Source organism: Heterodontus francisci, chromosome 33, assembly GCF_036365525.1.
Source record: "Heterodontus francisci isolate sHetFra1 chromosome 33, sHetFra1.hap1, whole genome shotgun sequence".
NCBI lineage: Eukaryota > Metazoa > Chordata > Chondrichthyes > Heterodontiformes > Heterodontidae > Heterodontus > Heterodontus francisci.
In genome coordinates this window covers 26173496-26194788 of record NC_090403.1, presented here as the reverse complement: position 1 = coordinate 26194788, position 21293 = coordinate 26173496, and the positions used below count along the sequence as shown (strand labels likewise).

Below are 21293 nucleotides of genomic sequence, written 5' to 3'. Positions count from 1 at the left end.
AGGAGAAATTTCTTTACTCAGAGGGTTGTGAATCTTTGAAATTCTCTCCCCCAGAGGGCTGTGGAAGCTCAGTCATTGAGTATGTTTAAAGTGTAGATTGGCAGATTTCTAAATACAAATGACAATACAAGGGGATGTGAGGATAGTGTGGGAAAAAGGCATTGAAGTGGATGATCAGCCATGATCATATTGAATGGCGGGGCAGGCTCGATGGGCTGTTTGGCCTACTCCTGCTCCTATGTTCCTATGTTCCCAACTCTGTATCCTGAGGCTGGAGTTGACTGGGTGCCATTTCAAAGACCTGTGAGAAATCTCCAGAGGGGATTCCAACCCACATAATATGAATGCACTCTGTAATCTGAATTATACTGCCACATTTACCTCAACGCACACTAAAACCTGGCTTGGCCTCGTTGGAAAAGTGGCAGCAATACTGCACCTTAAAGGTACATTCACATTATAGCTGTCGGATGTGTTTTGTTTGACAGGAACATTAAATGTAACTATGACCTGAACCTGGAGTCAAGGCTCGATGGGTGAGTTGCACTGGAAGAAATAGTCTCAAGCTAAATAGCTTCAAAGTCTGTTCCACCCTCGACACTTGAATGACTGTCCACAAATTCACCATTAGTGCTCTAATCTCTTCCCATTGACATTAGTGTCAATGCGTGGTACGATGTGAATGGTACTGGATAAAAACATTGTGGGAGAAGATCACCGATGACTGTTTTGGGCAGCCTCCGCCCCAGTCATTGCCTATTTTGTTAGAGTGCCTGTAATGAATGGGAGCCTAAACACAAGAGCCAGTAACTGCTGCTTAATCTGATTTTAATTGTATTGTTCTATCTTTAGATGCAGTTGTTGATTTTTACTTGTTCTGATTTACAACCATTTCTCTACAACATTTTTGTTTTTGTTTCTATTCAGTCGAATTCGATGTTGTGAATAATTCTATCATTTTTCTCGATGCTAAAATTTAGCCAAAATATACCATTCATAAAAAGAATAAATTTATCAATGTAATTCCCAGTTTTGAAGTCTGTATAGAATGGCAAGGAACTCTTCATTTCCGGAGTCACGAATATACGTTTGTTTTCCTTCACACGTTGTTTATGACTGATTCCTGAAAACAAACGCCGCAGATTGCACATTCAAGCAGGAAAACTGGTAAAAAGGGATCTATGAAGGATTAAAAAAATGAAAATGAAGAGAAAATTTCTACTTTATTTTTAAACAGATGTAGTACTGGTAAATGGTCTCAATATATTCCAACAACAATTCAATAAATTTCGGATCAGAATGGGAATAGCGCAGCTCAACAGGGACTCACAGGAGCAATGTTACCTCCATCATGCCATTTAATTTCCTGGAAATGTGCCAGTTCTCCAGTTGCGGGTAAATGGTTCCATTTATTTGAATGCACGGAACAGTCTTCACTGGGAAGAGCACTCAAAATGACCCGAATCAGTGCACTTGAACTACAGAGATAAAGTCAAAAGGCTGACAATTCTCAATCAGATATTAGTTAGAGATGAGTGGTGGTGATGATTTCAATATCGTATACAAGGTCAACAGAAACATATACAAAGGACATGAGCAACAATCTAGGAAAGAAGACCACTTCATAAATATCAAAGTACAAAATATTTATTAAGGAGCTGCAATTTGGGACACATCCGATGCCAATCAATACAAAGTCTGTTCGAATATAGAACTGGCTTAAATATATATCTTTCAGCGCCTCTGGAATACACTAAATATCTTACAATTTGAAATATGTTTACACAGTACATCGAGATATAAATATTAAAATCATAAATTAAATATTAGAAATTTATTAGAAATGTTATTCTGTCACAGTTTGCATGGTAGATTGAACAACATAAACTTGCATAATATTCAACAATTTTTAAATAAATATGTTTATTCCCAGTCTCGATTAAATATATCTATGGAAAATCTTTAATTTTTTCTGCCAATTTGTCCCGTTATTGAAAGGATCTGTTGTAATCGGGCCCTGGTCTCATCGCGGATTATTTCCCAGGCACAGTCACCGAATCTCTGAAAAGAAGAAATATTCAGGAAAATTCATGAGAAAATGAACGGATTTAAATGGGGTGAAATAAACTACACGTCAGAAATCACACAGTCAAATAGCAATTGTCCCACCTTCTGTTTGAGAAACTTTCTCAGTTTCCTGAAGTATTGGTGAATGGCAGCGTTTCTCTTCAGCCTGGACTCTGATCCCGGTTTCCTGACACATTCTTCCAACTCTCCGAGCTCCCGATCCAGGTGAAGACGAAAGTTTTCCACCATGTCCCGGGGCCATGTGACTGAGGCCATGTTCATGCTGTAGATCTTGATGATGTGACGCAGAATTTGATGGACAATTTGGATCTTGTCCTGGGCCTGTGCAAAATACATACATAATGACATTAGAGGGAACATGTTCCCCTTTAACCGGCGCGAATGGAGCAAAACTCACAGCCAATTACAACAACTTAGACATTTCATATTTTCATATCCATAGATGCAAATATGCAAAGATTCCGAATTTAAAACCACAGCTGCTTACTGCTGTTAGCAACATTGGTTAACACGAACTTGATCCCACCACATTCCACTGTGGGCTAGTTAAACCGTTTATTTTAGCAGAATAACATCTTGATGCAAGTTGCTGGAAGGACGTTAAACCATTCCGCAGTGTTCGTCCGTCCCCACAGGAAATGTTCATTCTTTATAAATTGAATAAATTGCTATACATTATTTATTTTATTTCTATGTTGGTGAGGTGGATATATTTCCCGCATAGTTATGGCTCCTGGCAACATTAGCAGAATGAGCAGACAGTTGTGCAAAGTACGCACTCACCTCTAACCCCTTGACGAGCTGATGCAGGTTCAGGGGCTTGGTTCTCAGCGATTGCCTTTCTGGTGCACACCGGAATGGAAAAGACCGTCCCTACAACAGGAGAGAGTGACTGTCAGAACCGGCTCCAAACACATACTTCACCATCGGTAGTTACTCTCAGAAATGTTTTCTGAAAACCACTACAGTTTATCATTGCCATCCCGCCATTTGTTTAAAGATTTTACCTCTCACAAATTTAATTGACCATCTAACTGAATCAGTCGTTTTTATACAAAATTTGCTTCGTTATCTGAATGCTTCGATGTGACTTGCACATTGGTTCATGCCCTTTTGTAATAGCACGGATTCAGTCTCAGCAGTTCAACGACAGGAGATTATCCCAAGAAACTAATGGTTAAGATTGGTTTCTCTAATCTCTATATAAACTCACCATTTTACTCAGGATATTTTCAGCATTCTTGATCAAATCTTGTTGTAACTTGAGTCTCTGACAGTCTTGGCTCAGGGTCCCGGGCAACAAGACGAACAAAATCCATAGTCTCCAGACACTGGGAAAAATCATGTTCAACCAACACAGGGAAAAGCCGAGATCTGAATTCGCAGTAATGAATTGGATCGGGGTTCAGCTCCAAAAACAATATCAACACGAGCTGAAGTCCCTCACTGTTGGATTGAAAGGAATGTTCCTTCTTGGTGAGATTAACCCATTTTAAAGTGGAGACCAGGATATTCCTTTGACGTTACAAAAACGGATCGATTTTGCTTCTAACCACAGTGCATTTTCAGGGAATCTTTTGAACTTCTTTCCTAAGTGATTAGTTCAATTTGAAATCTTTCACTTTCTGCTTAATTAAAAAAGAGAATTGTCTCTCGTAAATTAAGATACAATAAATATTCTTCGGTATTAAATACCGGGCAGATGTTTCTCTAGATTTCACATCGGTTGTTCCTCAGGTCCTGGGACTTACAAATCCAATGAATAAAATGTTATAATATATATTTTAAGATCCTAAAATGCGGAACCATTCTACATCGGGAACAGCTGTCAGTTTAAGGTGCTATGTATTTGGGTGGATGTTTTAAATGTTAGTTTTGGTCTCATTACTTAAGGAAGCCTTACACTCGCTTTGGAGGGTGTGCAACAACAGTTCACAAGACTCATTATTGGGATGAGGGGATGGTCCTCTGAGGAGAGAATGAGTGCACTGAGCCTGTACTCCCTGGAATTTAGAAGAATGAGAGCTGACCTCATTGAAACATATAAAATTCTTAAGGGACTTGGCAACGTAGATGCTGGGAGGATATTTCCCTTGTCAGAGAAATCTAGAATTAAGGTCACAGTCTCAGAATAAGGCGTTTAATACTGAGATGAGGAGGAATTTCTTCACTCAAAACATTGTGGATCTTTGGAATTCTCTACTCCAGAGGCCTGTGGATGCTCAATCATTGAATCCATTCGAAACAGAAATCCATAGATTTCTGGATACTAAGGGAACTAAAGGATATGTGAATTACAGGGGAAGATCAGAGGTAGTTCAACCACGATCGTATTGAATTGTAAAGCAGGCTCGAAGGACTAAATGGACTGCTCCTGGTAATATTTCTTATGTTCTAAATGTAATTTAAGTAAATGTATATAATATTACAATGTCGTTACCTAATAGGCCAATGTTACTGTGTTTCTGAATCTGAGAGTTTTTGCATCACATTGACACACAAGCGGTGACCTATATCTCTTCGGTCTCCTTATTAATGATCCTTTCCTCTCTCCAGCCGTTCTCCTGTAGAATTTGTTCCATAGATGTTGTCTTTCATGATTCTTTTCTTTCTTTCTTTCCTCACAACGAAATGCTGAGAAAGGTCACTTCCAAACTTGGAAGTGTTGAGATATTGAGAAATATTTCGAAGAGAGTTGTAAACCATTCAAAAAGAGGATATAATAGAATCTAACTTGTCTGGAGAGACGTGATCTTGCAATTCCAGCTATCTGACTTCAAGTCATATTAACCAACTGATTACTTTATCAAAAAGAACAGGAGACAATTTCCACACATCAAGAACAGTAAGTGAACTGAGCAGTCAATCAATCTGCCAGCTTGGCAAATTAAGAGGGCTCCGAATATTGTCAAATACATATTATTCACTGTTAAGAAACCATCTTTTTAAGCTTCAAAAATAACTTGCTCAAAATGTGCCATGTGTGTGCAGTGTCTCAAGTCCACAAGAAAATGCCAAACCTGTCCAAGAATGGTTGTGCTCAAGTATTCCGTTCCATTTCTGTCCATTAAATACAAGTAAGTGAAGAATTTGGGCAATGTAAACTTTCCCCAAACATGTATTTTTTGCCCACAAAAACAAATCAGTGTCATCAAGATAAACCAGTTTCTAATAGTTTAGTGTTGTCAGCTGGCAGTTACAGCACACCAACTTGCATTTTGTGATTTATTTAAGATATCAATGACAGCTTACAAATGAATAAAACATGTCGAAGGATGAATGCCCGATCGTAGGGGTATAGAATAGGAGGATGACCAAAAGCTTGATGAATGAAGGAGAAAGGTGGAGATCCACAGTAATTTGAGGCTTGAGGTGAAGAGGAAGAGCCTACGGCTGAAGTTTCTATCACCAGTAATGAGGTGACAGGAAAGGCAGTGCACAAAACTACAAATTTGAGGCAAGAATTTTAAATATGATACATTAGGAACCAGGAATCCATTAAGGTTAACAAGGATGGACGTGATGGGTGAGTGGGACTTATGGCTGCCAGGATAGAGACAGTTAGGGGTGAAAGGCGAATAATAGGCATGCAATGAACTGCATCACTATTACACCAATAGACATAGATATGCACCGGCTGGTGATACTGAGGGTCTCCTGCATCAGCTTATTTGAATATCTGTTTGAGGAGTGAGTGGTATGACTCCGGTGCATGGATACATACGGGATTGCAGTATTTAAGAGGACAGTTCAGCCTGTGCACATCTGCAGCAGACTGGGAGGACAATCAGCTGAGGAAGAAACAGTGCTTGGTTCTCAGATAACGCAATTCTCAGATAACATTTCAAGAAGGTCAACAGTAGGATCCTCTGGAGCAAACCGCAAAAATGCAGCAGGACGTGGTTTATGGGCACAAAAGAACATGGATTGCATTCTGATTCAGACCTCCAAGCCTGCCTCATAGAAATTGAATTAAAGAGGCACAGACCCATATATGTCTCTGCTTGGAAATCTGCCAGGAATGTCACTGTTCTGCTTGGAATGGAATAATATTTTTATTCATTCCTGGGGTGTGAGTATAGCTGACAAGGGCAGTATTTATTCACCATTCCTAATTGTCCTTGAGAAGGTGGTGGTGAGCTGACTTTCTGAACTGCTGCAATCTATGCACACAGTGCTTAGTGAGGAAGTTCCAAGATTTTGACCTAGCAACAATGAAGGAATGCTAATACAGTTCCAATTCAGATGGTGTGTGACTTGGAGGGTAGCTTGCAGGTGGTGCTGTTTCCATCTGTCTGCTGCCGTTGCTCTTCAAGGTGGTAGAGTTGTGAGTTTGGAAAATGCCATGGAAGGAGCCTGGGTGAGTTGTTGCAGTGCATCTTGTAGATGGTACACACTGCTGCCACTGTGTACTGATAGTAGAGGGGGTGAATGCTTAATGTGATGGATGGGGTACCGTTCAAGCGGTGTGCATTCTCTTAGATGATGCCAAGCTTCTTGAGCATTGCTGGAGCCGCACTCATCCTGGCCAGTGGAGAATATTCTATCACACGTCTAACTTGTGCCCTGTAGATGGTGGATAAGCTTCAGGGAGTTAAAAGGTGAGTTAGTCTCCAGAGAATGCCCAGCCTCTGGCCTACTCTCATAGCCACAGTATTTCTATGGCTGGTACAGTCAAGCTTCCGGGCAATGGTAACATCCTGGATTTTGAGGATGGGAGATTCAGAGATGGTAAGGCACAGAACCCCCAAAAGTAATGGCAGTCAACCATGGATAACAAAGTTTGTTAAGGATTGTATAAAATTAAAAGAAAAGGCCTATTTATTAAGTTGCCAGAAACAGTAGTAAACCTGAGGATTGGGAGTATTTTAGAATACAGAAAAGGAGGACAAAAGAACTTATAAAGAAAGGGAGAATAGAATATGAATGTAAGCTAGCAAAAAATATAAAAAGGGACTGTAAAAGCTTCTACAGGTACATAAAAAGGAAACGTTTGGCTAAGACAGAGTCAGGAGAATTTATAATGGGGAATAAAGAAATAACAGAGAAGCTAAATGATTACTTTGTGTCTGTCTTCAAGGAGGAAGATACAAGAGCTCTTCCAGAATTAGAGACACAAGGGATTAGAGGGAATGAGGAATTGGAGGAAATTAGTATTAGTAAGAATATTCTATTGGAAAAATTAATGGGGCTGATGGTTGATAAGTCCCAGGACCTGATATTTGACATCCCAGAGTGTTGTAAGAGGTAGCTATGGAGATAGTGGATGCATTGGTGATCATCTTCCAAAATTCAATAGATTCTGGAGTGGTTCCTGCAGATTGGAAAGTCACAAATGTCACCCCACTATTTAAGAAGGGAGGGAGAGAGAAAACAGGGAATTACAGACCTGTTAGCCTTACATCAGTCATTGAGAAAATGCGAGAATCTGTTCGAAAGGATGTGATAAATGGACACTTGGGTAATAATGTTGGGCAAAATCAACATGGGTTTATGAATGGGAAATCATGTTTGGTGAATCTTTTGGAGTTTTTTGAGGATGATGCTAACAGAATTGATAAAGGGGAGTTGGTGGACGTAGTATACTTGGATTTTCAGAAGGCTTTTGATAAAGTCCCCCACAGGAGGTTGGTTAGCAAAATTAAAGCACATGGGATAAGAAATAATATACTGGCATGGATTAAAGATTAGTTAAAAGGCAGAAAGCAGAGAGTAGGAATAAATGGGCCATTCTCACATTGGCAGACTGTGACTTGTGGGATACTGCAGGGATCAGTGCTTGGGCATCAGCTGTTCACAATATGTATCAATGATTTGGATGTGGGGACCAAATGTAGTATTTCCAAGTTTGCGGATGACACAAAACTAGGTGGGAATGTGTGTTGTGAGGAAGATGCAAAGCAGCTTCAAGGGGATTTGGACAGACTTAGTCAGTGGGCAGGAATGTGGCAAATGGAATATAATGTGGGAAAATGTGAGGTTATCCACTTTGGTAGGAGGAATAGATGTGCAGAGTATTTCTTAAATTGTAAGAAATTAGAAAGTGTAGATGTACAAAGGTGTCCTTGTCAACAAGTCACTGAAAGCTAACATGCAGGTACAGCAAGCAAGTAGGAAGGCTAATGATATGTTGACCTTTATCGCAAGAGGATTTGAATACAGGACTAGTGAAGTCTTGCTTCAATTGTCGAGAACCTTGGTTAGATCGCACTTGGAGTACTGTGTGCAATTTTGGTCCGCTTACTTTAGAAAGGATATTATTGCCATGAAGGGAGTGCACCGAAGGTTCACCAGACCTGTTCCCAGGATGGCAGGACTGTCCTATGAAGAGAGATTGGGGAAACTAGGCCTGTATTCTCTAGAGTTTCAAAGAATGAGAGGTGATCTCATTGAAACCTACAAAAGACTTAAAGGGATAGACAGGGTAGATGCGGGTAAAATGTTTCCACTGGTTGGGGAGTCCGGAACCAGGGGCACAATTTCAAAATAAGGGGGAAGCCACTTAGGATAGAGATGAGGAGAAATTTCTTTACTCAGAGGGTTGTGAATCTTTGGAATTCTCTACCCCAGAGGGCTGTGGAAGCTCAGCCATTGAGTATGTTTAAAGTGTAGATTGGCAGATTTCTAAATACAAATGACAATACAAGGGGATGTGAGGATAGTGTGGGAAAAAGGCATTGAAGTGGATGATCAGCCATGATCATATTGAATGGCGGGGCAGGCTCGATGGGCTGTTTGGCCTACTCCTGCTCCTATGTTCCTATGTTCCCAACTCTGTATCCTGAGGCTGGAGTTGACTGGGTGCCATTTCAAAGACCTGTGAGAAATCTCCAGAGGGGATTCCAACCCACATAATATGAATGCACTCTGTAATCTGAATTATACTGCCACATTTACCTCAACGCACACTAAAACCTGGCTTGGCCTCGTTGGAAAAGTGGCAGCAATACTGCACCTTAAAGGTACATTCACATTATAGCTGTCGGATGTGTTTTGTTTGACAGGAACATTAAATGTAACCATGACCTGAACCTGGAGTCAAGGCTCGATGGGTGAGTTGCACTGGAAGAAATAGTCTCAAGCTAAATAGCTTCAAAGTCTGTTCCACCCTCGACACTTGAATGACTGTCCACAAATTCACCATTAGTGCTCTAATCTCTTCCCATTGACATTAGTGTCAATGCGTGGTACGATGTGAATGGTACTGGATAAAAAACATTGTGGGAGAAGATCACCGATGACTGCTTTGGGCAGCCTCCGCCCCAGTCATTGCCTATTTTGTTAGAGTGCCTGTAATGAATGGGAGCCTAAACACAAGAGCCAGTAACTGCTGCTTAATCTGATTTTAATTGTATTGTTCTATCTTTAGATGCAGTTGTTGATTTTTACTTGTTCTGATTTACAACCATTTCTCTACAACATTTTTGTTTTTGTTTCTATTCAGTCGAATTCGATGTTGTGAATAATTCGATCATTTTTCTCGATGCTAAAATTTAGCCAAAATATACCATTCATAAAAAGAATAAATTTATCAATGTAATTCCCAGTTTTGAAGTCTGTATAGAATGGCAAGGAACTCTTCATTTCCGGAGTCACCAATATACGTTTGTTTTCCTTCACACATTGTTTATGACTGATTCCTGAAAACAAACGCCGCAGATTGCACATTCAAGCAGGAAAACTGGTAAAAAGGGATCTATGAAGGATTAAAAAAATGAAAATGAAGAGAAAATTTCTACTTTATTTTTAAACAGATGTAGTACTGGTAAATGGTCTCAATATATTCCAACAACAATTCAATAAATTTCGGATCAGAATGGGAATAGCGCAGCTCAACAGGGACTCACAGGAGCAATGTTACCTCCATCATGCCATTTAATTTCCTGGAAATGTGCCAGTTCTCCAGTTGCGGGTAAATGGTTCCATTTATTTGAATGCACGGAACAATCTTCACTGGGAAGAGCACTCAAAATGACCCGAATCAGTGCACTTGAACTACAGAGATAAAGTCAAAAGGCTGACAATTCTCAATCAGATATTAGTTAGAGATGAGTGGTGGTGATGATTTCAATATCGTATACAAGGTCAGCAGAAACATATACAAAGGACATGAGCAACAATCTAGGAAAGAAGACCACTTCATAAATATCAAAGTACAAAATATTTATTAAGGAGCTGCAATTTGGGACACATCCGATGCCAATCAATACAAAGTCTGTTCGAATATAGAACTGGCTTAAATATATATCTTTCAGCGCCTCTGGAATACACTAAATATCTTACAATTTGAAATATGTTTACACAGTACATCGAGATATAAATATTAAAATCATAAATTAAATATTAGAAATGTATTAGAAATGTTATTCTGTCACAGTTTGCATGGTAGATTGAACAACATAAACTTGCATAATATTCAACAATTTTTAAATAAATATGATTATTCCCAGTCTCGATTAAATATATCTATGGAAAATCTTTAATTTTTTCTGCCAATTTGTCCCGTTATTGAAAGGATCTGTTGTAATCGGGCCCTGGTCTCATCGCGGATTATTTCCCAGGCACAGTCACCGAATCTCTGAAAAGGAGAAATATTCAGGAAAATTCATGAGAAAATGAACGGATTTAAATGGGGTGAAATAAACTACACGTCAGAAATCACACAGTCAAATAGCAATTGTCCCACCTTCTGTTTGAGAAACTTTCTCAGTTTCCTGAAGTATTGGTGAATGGCAGCGTTTCTCTTCAGCCTGGACTCTGATCCCGGTTTCCTGACACATTCTTCCAACTCTCCGAGCTCCCGATCCAGGTGAAGACGAAAGTTTTCCACCATGTCCCGGGGCCATGTGACTGAGGCCATGTTCATGCTGTAGATCTTGATGATGTGACGCAGAATTTGATGGACAATTTGGATCTTGTCCTGGGCCTGTGCAAAATACATACATAATGACATTAGAGGGAACATGTTCCCCTTTAACCGGCGCGAATGGAGCAAAACTCACAGCCAATTACAACAACTTAGACATTTCATATTTTCATATCCATAGATGCAAATATGCAAAGATTCCGAATTTAAAACCACAGCTGCTTACTGCTGTTAGCAACATTGGTTAACACGAACTTGATCCCACCACATTCCACTGTGGGCTAGTTAAACCGTTTATTTTAGCAGAATAACATCTTGATGCAAGTTGCTGGAAGGACGTTAAACCATTCCGCAGTGTTCGTCCGTCCCCACAGGAAATGTTCATTCTTTATAAATTGAATAAATTGCTATACATTATTTATTTTATTTCTATGTTGGTGAGGTGGATATATTTCCCGCATAGTTATGGCTCCTGGCAACATTAGCAGAATGAGCAGACAGTTGTGCAAAGTACGCACTCACCTCTAACCCCTTGACGAGCTGATGCAGGTTCAGGGGCTTGGTTCTCAGCGATTGCCTTTCTGGTGCACACCGGAATGGAAAAGACCGTCCCTACAACAGGAGAGAGTGACTGTCAGAACCGGCTCCAAACACATACTTCACCATCGGTAGTTACTCTCAGAAATGTTTTCTGAAAACCACTACAGTTTATCATTGCCATCCCGCCATTTGTTTAAAGATTTTACCTCTCACAAATTTAATTGACCATCTAACTGAATCAGTCGTTTTTATACAAAATTTGCTTCGTTATCTGAATGCTTCGATGTGACTTGCACATTGGTTCATGCCCTTTTGTAATAGCACGGATTCAGTCTCAGCAGTTCAACGACAGGAGATTATCCCAAGAAACTAATGGTTAAGATTGGTTTCTCTAATCTCTATATAAACTCACCATTTTACTCAGGATATTTTCAGCATTCTTGATCAAATCTTGTTGTAACTTGAGTCTCTGACAGTCCTGGCTCAGGGTCCCGGGCAACAAGACGAACAAAAGCCATAGTCTCCAGACACTGGGAAAAATCATGTTCAACCAACACAGGGAAAAGCCGAGATCTGAATTCGCAGAAACGAATTGGATCGGGGTTCAGCTCCAAAAACAATATCAACACGAGCTGAAGTCCCTCACTGTTGGATTGAAAGGAATGTTCCTTCTTGGTGAGATTAACCCATTTTAAAGTGGAGACCAGGATATTCCTTTGACGTTACAAAAACGGATCGATTTTGCTTCTCACCACAGTGCATTTTCAGGGAATCTTTTGAACTTCTTTCCGAAGTGATTAGTTCAATTTGAAACCTTTCACTTTCTGCTTAATTAAAAAAGAGAATTGTCTCTCGTAAATTAAGATACAATAAATATTCTTCGGTATTAAATACCGGACAGATGTTTCTCTAGATTTCACATCGGTTGTTCCTCAGGTCCTGGGACTTACAAATCCAATGAATAAAATGTTATAATATATATTTTAAGATCCTAAAATGCGGAACCATTCTGCATCGGGAACAGCTGTCAGTTTAAGGTGCTATGTATTTGGGTGGATGTTTTAAATGTTAGTTTTGGTCTCATTACTTAAGGAAGCCTTACACTAGCTTTGGAGGGTGTGCAACAACAGTTCACAAGACTCATTCTTGGGATGAGGGGATTGTCCTCTGAGGAGAGAATGAGTGCACTGAGCCTGTACTCCCTGGAATTTAGAAGAATGAGAGTTGACCTCATTGAAACATATAAAATTCTTAAGGGACTTGGCAAAGTAGATGCTGGGAGGATATTTCCCTTGTCAGAGAAATCTAGAATTAAGGTCACAGTCTCAGAATAAGGCGTTTAATACTGAGATGAGGAGGAATTTCTTCACTCAAAGCATTGTGGATCTTTGGAATTCTCTACTCCAGAGGCCTGTGGATGCTCAATCATTGAATCCATTCGAAACAGAAATCCATAGATTTCTGGATACTAAGGGAACTAAAGGATATGTGAATTACAGGGGAAGATCAGAGGTAGTTCAACCACGATCGTATTGAATTGTAAAGCAGGCTCGAAGGACTAAATGGACTGCTCCTGGTAATATTTCTTATGTTCTAAATGTAATTTAAGTAAATGTATATAATATTACAATGTCGTTACCTAATAGGCCAATGTTACTGTGTTTCTGAATCTGAGAGTTTTTGCATCACATTGACACACAAGCGGTGACCTATATCTCTTCGGTCTCCTTATTAATGATCCTGTCCTCTCTCCAGCCGTTCTCCTGTAGAATTTGTTCCATAGATGTTGTCTTTCATGATTCTTTTCTTTCCTTCTTTCCTCACAACGAAATGCTGAGAAAGGTCACTTCCAAACTTGGAAGTGTTGAGATATTGAGAAATATATCGAATAGAGTTGTAAACCATTCAAAAAGAGGATATAATAGAATCTTACTTCCCTGGAGAGACGTGATCTTGCAATTCCAGCTATCTGACTTCAAGTCATATAAACCAACTGATTACTTTATCGAAAAGAACAGGAGACAATTTCCAACATCAAGAACAGTAAGTGAACTGAGCAGTCAATCAATCTGCCAGCTTGGCAAATTAAGAGGGCTCCGAATATTGTCAAATGCATATTATTCACTGTGTAATTACTGTTAAGAAACCATCTTTTTAAGCTTCAAAAATAACTTGCTCAAAATGTGCCATGTGTGTGCAGTGTCTCAAGTCCACAAGAAAATGCCAAACCTGTCCAAGAATGGTTGTGCTCAAGTATTCCGTTCCATTTCTGTCCATTAAATACAAGTAAGTGAAGAATTTGGGCAATGTAAACTTTCCCCAAACATGTATTTTTTGCCCACAAAAACAAATCAGTGTCATCAAGATAAACCAGTTTCTAATAGTTTAGTGTTGTCAGCTGGCAGTTACAGCACACCAACTTGCATTTTGTGATTTAGTTAAGATATCAATGACAGCTTACAAATGAATAAAACATGTCGAAGGATGAATGCCCGATCGTAGGGGTATAGAATAGGAGGATGACCAAAAGCTTGATGAATGAAGGAGAAAGGTGGAGATCCACAGTAATTTGAGGCTTGAGGTGAAGAGGAAGAGCCTACGGCTGAAGTTTCTATCACCAGTAATGAGGTGACAGGAAAGGCGGTGCACAAAACTTCAAATTTGAGGCAAGAATTTTAAATATGATACATTAGGAACCAGGAATCCATTAAGGTTAACAAGGATGGACGTGATGGGTGAGTGGGACTTATGGCTGCCAGGATAGAGACAGTTAGGGGTGAAGGGTGAATAATAGGCATGCAATGAACTGTATCAATATTACACCAATAGAAATAGATATGCACCGGCTGGTGATACTGAGGGTCTCCTGCATCAGCTTATTTGAATATCTGAGGAGTGAGTGGTATGACTCCAGTGCATGGATACATACGGGATTGCAGTATTTAAGAGGACAGTTCAGCCTGTGCACATCTGCAGCAGACTGGGAGGACAATCAGCTGAGGAAGAAACAGTGCTTGGTTCTCAGATAACGCAATTCTCAGATAACATTTCAAGAGGGTCAACAGTAGGATCCTCTGGAGCAAACCGCAAAAATGCAGCAGGACGTGGTTTATGGGCACAAAAGAACATGGATTGCATTCTGATTCAGACCTCCAAGCCTGCCTCATAGAAATTGAATTAAAGAGGCACAGACCCATATATGTCTCTGCTTGGAAATCTGCCAGGAATGTCACTGTTCTGCTTGGAATGGAATATTTCTATTCATTCCTCGGGTGTGAGCATAGCTGATAAGGCCAGTATTTATTCACCATTCCTAATTGCCCTTGAGAAGGTGGTGGTGAGCTGCCTTTCTGAACTGCTGCTGTCTATGCAGTGCACACACAGTGCTTAGTGAGGAAGTTCCAGGATTTTGACCCAACAATGAAGGAATGCTAATACAGTTCCAATTCAGATGGTGTGTGACTTGGAGGGTAGCTTGTAGGCGCTGCTGTTTCCATCTGTCTGCTGCCGTTGCTCTTCATGGTGGTAGAGCCATGAGTTTGGAAAATGCCATGGAAGGAGCCTTGGTGAGTTGTTGCAGTGCATCTTGTAGATGGTACACCCTGCTGCCACTGTGTACTGATAGTAGAGGGGGTGAATGCTTAATGTGATGGTTGGAGTACTGATCAAGCGGTGTGTATTCTCTTAGATGGTGTCAAGCTTCTTGAGCATTGCTGGAGCCGCACTCATCCTGGCCAGTGGAGAGTATTCTATCACACGTCTAACTTGTGCCCTGTAGATGGTGGACAGGGTTCAGGGAGTTAAAAGGTGAGTTAGTCTCCAGTGAATTCCCAGCCTCTGGCCTACTCTCGTAGCCACAGTATTTCTATGGCTGATGCAGTCAAGCTTCCGGGCAATGGTAACCCCCGGGATTTTGAGGATGGGAGATTCAGAGATGGTAATGGCATTGAATGTCAAAAAGAGATGGCTATATTCTCTCTTGTTGGAGATGGTGCTTGCCTGGCATTTGTGTGGTGCGAATGTTACTTGCCACTTATCAGCCCAATCCTGGATGTTGTCTAGGTCTTGCTGCATGCGGGCACGAACTGTTACAGTTTCTAAGGAATTAGGTATGATATGACCGGGTACTGCCTGTGTGGAGTTTGCAAGTTCTCCCTGTGTCTGCGTGGGTTTCCTCCGGGTGCTCCGGTTTCCTCCCACAAGCCAAAAGACTTGCAGGTTGATAGGTAAATTGGCCATTATAAATTGTCACTAGTATAGGTAGGTGGTAGGGAAATATAGGGACAGGTGGAGATGTTTGGTAGGAATATGGGATTAGTGTAGGATTAGTATAAATGGGTGGTTGATGTTCGGCACAGACTCGGTGGGCCGAAGGGCCTGTTTCAGTGCTGTATCTCTAATCTAATCTAATCTAATCTAAACACTGCGTGATCATCAGTGAACATCCCTACTTCGACCAACTCATTTAACCTCAAGACTGCCACCTGGCGTTTTCGTGCATTTTCTACACCCTTAAAGCAAAGCTTCACCCACGAACCCTTCGCAATGCAGTCTGCTGATGAGGGGCTCTAATATCGGAACTTGCACTGTGGCTACACTGCTCCCCTAACAAGAATTACTTACAGTAACAAGCCTAACAGACCCACATCTACACACAAACGCTCAGAAAGGTCCTCAAATAACAGGTGCTGCCTGGAGAATGGTGTAGAGAGTAAAGAACTGGGAGGCTGCATCTTTCTTAAATGCTGCCTGACTCTGTCTTTGTTCCAAACAGCACTTTGCCTCTTCCTCCGTGGGAATGCCATCCCCGTTCCTGATAATCCCTCATTGTGACCTAGGGGTAGAGAGCGAAAACCTGCCGCTGGTCTGACCACATCATAACAAGTGATGCAGTCAGAATAGCAAAAGATAAATCGTTTTTAACTGAAGAAATTAAATTGTGAGGAGTGTCAAAAAAGCTGGAAGGAATAATTGGGGAGCCTTTTCACTCTGGAAATTGGGTGAAAATATTTGATGCGCCATTTCCCCATCTCATTACTAAAATAGTAAACTAGGCCTCATTCACTCCCATACTTTCAGGTAGGCACTGGAAACGTTATTATACCAAAGGCTATGAGAAGATACGAACAACCAGAAATCTCAGACCTAGAGCCATCCAAGTTTGCACCATAAAGAGGTAATTTGACCCATCACGTCTGCGCTCCACCTTTGCTGAAACAATACAAAATTAATCCTGCTACCTTGCACTACTCCCTTCACGCTGTACATTAAGGCTTCAAGTATACATCTATTCTGGTTCTCAAGCGATACAAGATTTCAAGATCTGCCTCAATTACCGGCTTGCAAAGCAGTCCAGCCTTTGACAGCTCCGGAAATTTCAAACACAAAACACTGGAACGGCGCAACAGCTCACTCAGCATCTTCGGAGACAACACAGAAGTTCACCTTTTGTCTGCGAATTCCTAGGCTTTTTAATACACGAGCACTACTGCCCTTGGTAAATGTACTTCAATGAATCAGGAGGACAGGTTGGGCTGAAAGCGTAATTAGCAACAAAATAAAAGTTTCCCATCAGGCTTTCTACTGCTTCAGTCCTGAAAGGTAAAGATCGGGTCTGGAGCGCCGCTTTCCTGTTCCGCGGAAGCGGGAAAGGAGCCGCCGGCAGTCGCAATGATGGAGCTCAGGCCCGCGGCCAGATCTGGGATATCACCAGGTGCCAGATATTGGGAGACCCAAGGAGAGAAAGGAAGACACGAACTCAGGGGAATAATGATCTTCCGTGGAGTGGTTCTATAATGCGGTTCGGCTGTCCAATCCTTAATAGCATCTCACAAAGTTGGAAGAATCAGATTTTGGGGGGAATTCGTTGTTAAATAAAATACAAAAAAATTCACCCATTGACGCAGTGCAGTTTTGTTTTTGTTTCAGATTTAACGAGGGTTTTGGTATTTCCTCTGTTCTGAGCAGCGCGGTTCAGAAATGGACTGAAAATGATATCGCCGAAGATTTACCAGGCGTCAGCCGATTGTCTTTCTTGTCAATTGTTCTGTACGGTGAATTCCTCACAGTTGAAAAACGAATGTGGTCAGAAATGGCAAACAGCAGATCATTTATCTTCGGCATGGTCTCTGACACTTCACCCTGTGTTTGACAACAGTTGATACCTGTCTCTGTCAGAGGATTCATCTTGAACAAGAACTGTAGAGTTTGTTCATTTACTAACGGATGTTTAAGTATGTTTGATGGACATTGGTCGCTAATTTTATTTCTACTATTTCAGATCCGTGCTTTACTCTGTCTTCCTTGAACATGGCTCTTTCATTTATTTGCGGATTTTGGATGGTGTTGGTCTTGTTGCCCGGTACCCTGAGTCTGGGTTGTGAGGAACTGCACGTTCACATCGAAAAGACTAATTGCAAACTGAAAGAAATGGTGAGTTTGAACTGATCTTGATCTATCCCATGGTCAGGATTTGTGTATGTCGCGCATTGCTTTACCCGGAATTCTGCTGTGTTCCAGGGAGGTAGACTGTCCCGGCACTGTCTGACAAGGAGAGGAGCAGGGCACATCCAATCCCTCAACCTGATTACACTTTCAGACAACTTAACTGAAAGTGTGCAGTTTGGAACGTATTTCTATTGTCGCTGTGCCCCTCATCATACTCAGTCTTTTAAATTTATAAATAATATTGGGGCAGAATGCGATATTCTATATAGTCCTTTATTCTTTTGATCAGTGCCAAGGTTTCCCGTGAGATAACTGTATGTATTTTATAGGACGAGGGCAAAATGCTGCTTCTCCATCAAACACTGGATCAAATCAACAAGACTTTTAGTGGGAACCTCAGCACTGCGCCCTGGGATGCTGTCCTGCTGGAAAGTTTCCGCGCTCAGCTGAGTCAACAGCTACAACATCTGAGCCAATGTGTGAGGGAACCTGTGTCAGAATCCAAGAGCGTGGAAATTGAGGAATACTTCAGGAAGTTGAGGCAACGTTTAGAATTGGAGGTATGGAGATGCATGTTTGACTGTTTAATCCCTAAAGTGCCATGTAGATAACCCCAATGAGGCAGAGTTCTCAACCAGTATATACCCAGGGTAAGAATGACTGCAGTCACTACAGGTACACACTGGAGGTGTAGTTGTGAAGATTTCTTCTGTTCAAAATTTCTAATGAAGTCTGCAAAAATAGAAATGTTTTAACTGTAATGTACCTGTGTCAGTCAGAGGGATTCAGCGTGAAGAGATTTGCGATGACCCAAATCTCCGGGACCAAATTAATCCTGATACTCCCGTGAGAAAGCTCTTCCATGGCTTGAAAAATAGTATGCAGATTTTTCATCCCAGGTGAACACATGTATAGACCCGGTAATATATGTCAATATTTCTGCCTTTCAGAAATTCAGTGAATGTGCCTGGAGAATCGTCCGTTCTCAGACCAGGGCCCGTTTACAGCAGATCCAGACCATAATAGGAAAAATGAAACAACACACATGAAGGCCACGGAGCGATCATTTTGATCAGAGTATTTTCTAATCCTGGAAAAAATTCATTAAGTTATTCAAATATTTTTGTCATTCCCATCTATTTGTTACTTACAACATTGACAACGTTACAATTACTCTCACTGCCAGAGATACTGTGAAGGAATCAAGAAATTATCATGTAGTAAAGTCCTTAAATATTTTTATTTATTAAATCCATATATTTCGCAATAACATGTTACAGTGGCACAATGGGGAATGTAAGTTATACAAAAATTATTATTTTTTATTTATATTTATTGAATCGTCTTTATAACATATTTAATCTTTCAAAGGGTTTTGTATTCAAAACGATATATTTCAATAATTTTTTTGTATCTTCTCCACTGCCTCACTGTATTATTCATTTCTACATTTGACTGTATGATTATATTTCTGTATGTCTGTGTTTGTATCTTGTTGATTGCAGGACCTTGCTGTGTGTTGAATTCATTGTCACATTTACCTAGAAAAGGTCATTCATCAACTTTAAAACATCTTGGACAAAGATTTCTTCCTTCCTTCCTTTCTTTCTCCCTCCCTCCTTCCCAGAGATTGGCTAGATAAGATCAAAATACCTGCGTTTACTCAAGCACAGAATGCTAATTATTACCAGCTACAAAATCAAATCAGCAAAAAGGCATCGATGATAAATATAGAAATGGTGAACAATGGTATGTCTCACTTAACCTAAAGCACATAAACCATGTCATGGTTCCTTGTTTTAACCAAAAGTTGCTTAAAGCATGTATACTTTGTCCTAAATTCTTCCATGTTTCCTTCAATGTGTAAAGGTATTAAAATGCAACACAATAAGCAAACAGGTAGGAAGAAACCTTTGTCCAAAGTGTTTTAAAACTGATGAATGACATTTGTTAGATAAATGTGACTATTCATAAGCACATTTACTTATCTACAATGTTAGATATGCACTTGTCCCAACTGTTCATGTTGTGAATTATTATAGTGAGCATCTAGAAATATAAAGCTGAAAAGATTATATTCATTTGCATAAACCCTTCTTTGCCACAGGATATAAAAAGGTTACATGGCAATAGATGGAGCTTATCAATAACTTACCCCCAGAATAAAATTTGTTGCAAATTGCAGTTGCATATATTCATTATTCTTCACTGTTAAGTGGAATGTAAACTTTGTGGCAGATAATTATCAGAATATAATTGTGCTTCACAAAAGCTTTTGGCATGCAATTTATTGCGTAGATATTATTCATCAATGTTGACAGCACAGAGATGAATTTCCAATCATAAAACCCTTTCTCCACACATGGAAGAGGACTTTGTTACCAGATATTGTACCATCATTCCCCTCAAAAAACTCTGTTAGTTTACACTTTGGCGATCTGAATTGGCAAGCCTGACTGCTGGAGTCTAAACAGCCTGTACATCACAACAAGCAGAAAGACAAACTATTGTGACAACTGCCATGAGGCTGTGCATAATTCATAATGGACTATACAAAAACTAAAGGACTATACAAGAATTAAAAAAGAGAAAAAAGAAAAAGAAATATGTAAAAATAGAAAAAGAGAATAAAAAGAAAACATAGATATTTGAATCATTAAAGATGACATTACTGAACCTATCCAAACAGCAAGTGATGAAAGAGGAAGAACAGTTAGACCTGCTTTAATAAATTTATATTTTACATATTTGCAATGCAGCTTATATAATATGTTGATAACAAAAAATCTTACTAGAATCATTGGAGTCAGAAAATGGGCCTGATCCCTCTTCCATGCGATGGAATATTTGGGCCACCCTCGCTTGTGACCCGATTAATTTTTTTTTTGGCTATGCTTCTATCTTTCATAATGAAAATTTTGCTCTGCATGTTTGGCCTGGTCATTAAACATAGATTTTTCTCTGTAACTTACTGCATTTTGAGAATTCATATACTTTGAAAAGTTGTTCAACTGCAAGAATGCACAAAGTTCTTGGATAAATTTCATGTCACAAATAAATCTCAGTGTTTAGTAAATTCCATGCTAAGCATTTTCAATGCAATATGGTAAACATGGTTTCTACTCTAAGCCTACACTTTTTTGGATGTCTCCACTATTTTGCCAGGTGGACCTGGGATTCAATTCTTTGCTCGGAGAGAATCAGAAACAGTTTCTTTGAGCAATATATTGCAGAGGCAACTAGGATAAAGCAATCCCAGATCATTTTGTGTAGTGAAGCAGGGTTACTAAGCAACGTCATAGTAGAAGATCCATGGGAAGCAGTGATCATAATACAATTGAATTCCATGTTA

At 40.1% G+C, this 21293-nt stretch overlaps 2 protein-coding genes across 2 annotated transcripts; both read right to left on the bottom strand.

Annotated features, from left to right (window-relative positions):
• Positions 1 to 1962: 1962 nt before the first annotated feature.
• Positions 1963 to 3433, bottom strand: LOC137347897 (interferon alpha-7-like). The gene is made up of 4 exons (XM_068012942.1): positions 3302 to 3433; positions 2872 to 2961; positions 2170 to 2409; positions 1963 to 2061 (listed from the first exon to the last, which is right to left on the bottom strand). Exons 1-4 carry the CDS (start codon positions 3431 to 3433, stop codon positions 1963 to 1965), a joined length of 561 nt encoding a protein of 186 aa, XP_067869043.1.
• Positions 3434 to 10567: 7134 nt separating this feature from the next.
• On the bottom strand, positions 10568 to 12038 carry LOC137347896 (interferon alpha-7-like). The gene is made up of 4 exons (XM_068012941.1): positions 11907 to 12038; positions 11477 to 11566; positions 10775 to 11014; positions 10568 to 10666 (listed from the first exon to the last, which is right to left on the bottom strand). Exons 1-4 carry the CDS (start codon positions 12036 to 12038, stop codon positions 10568 to 10570), a joined length of 561 nt encoding a protein of 186 aa, XP_067869042.1.
• Between the last annotated feature and the right edge of the window lie 9255 nt (positions 12039 to 21293).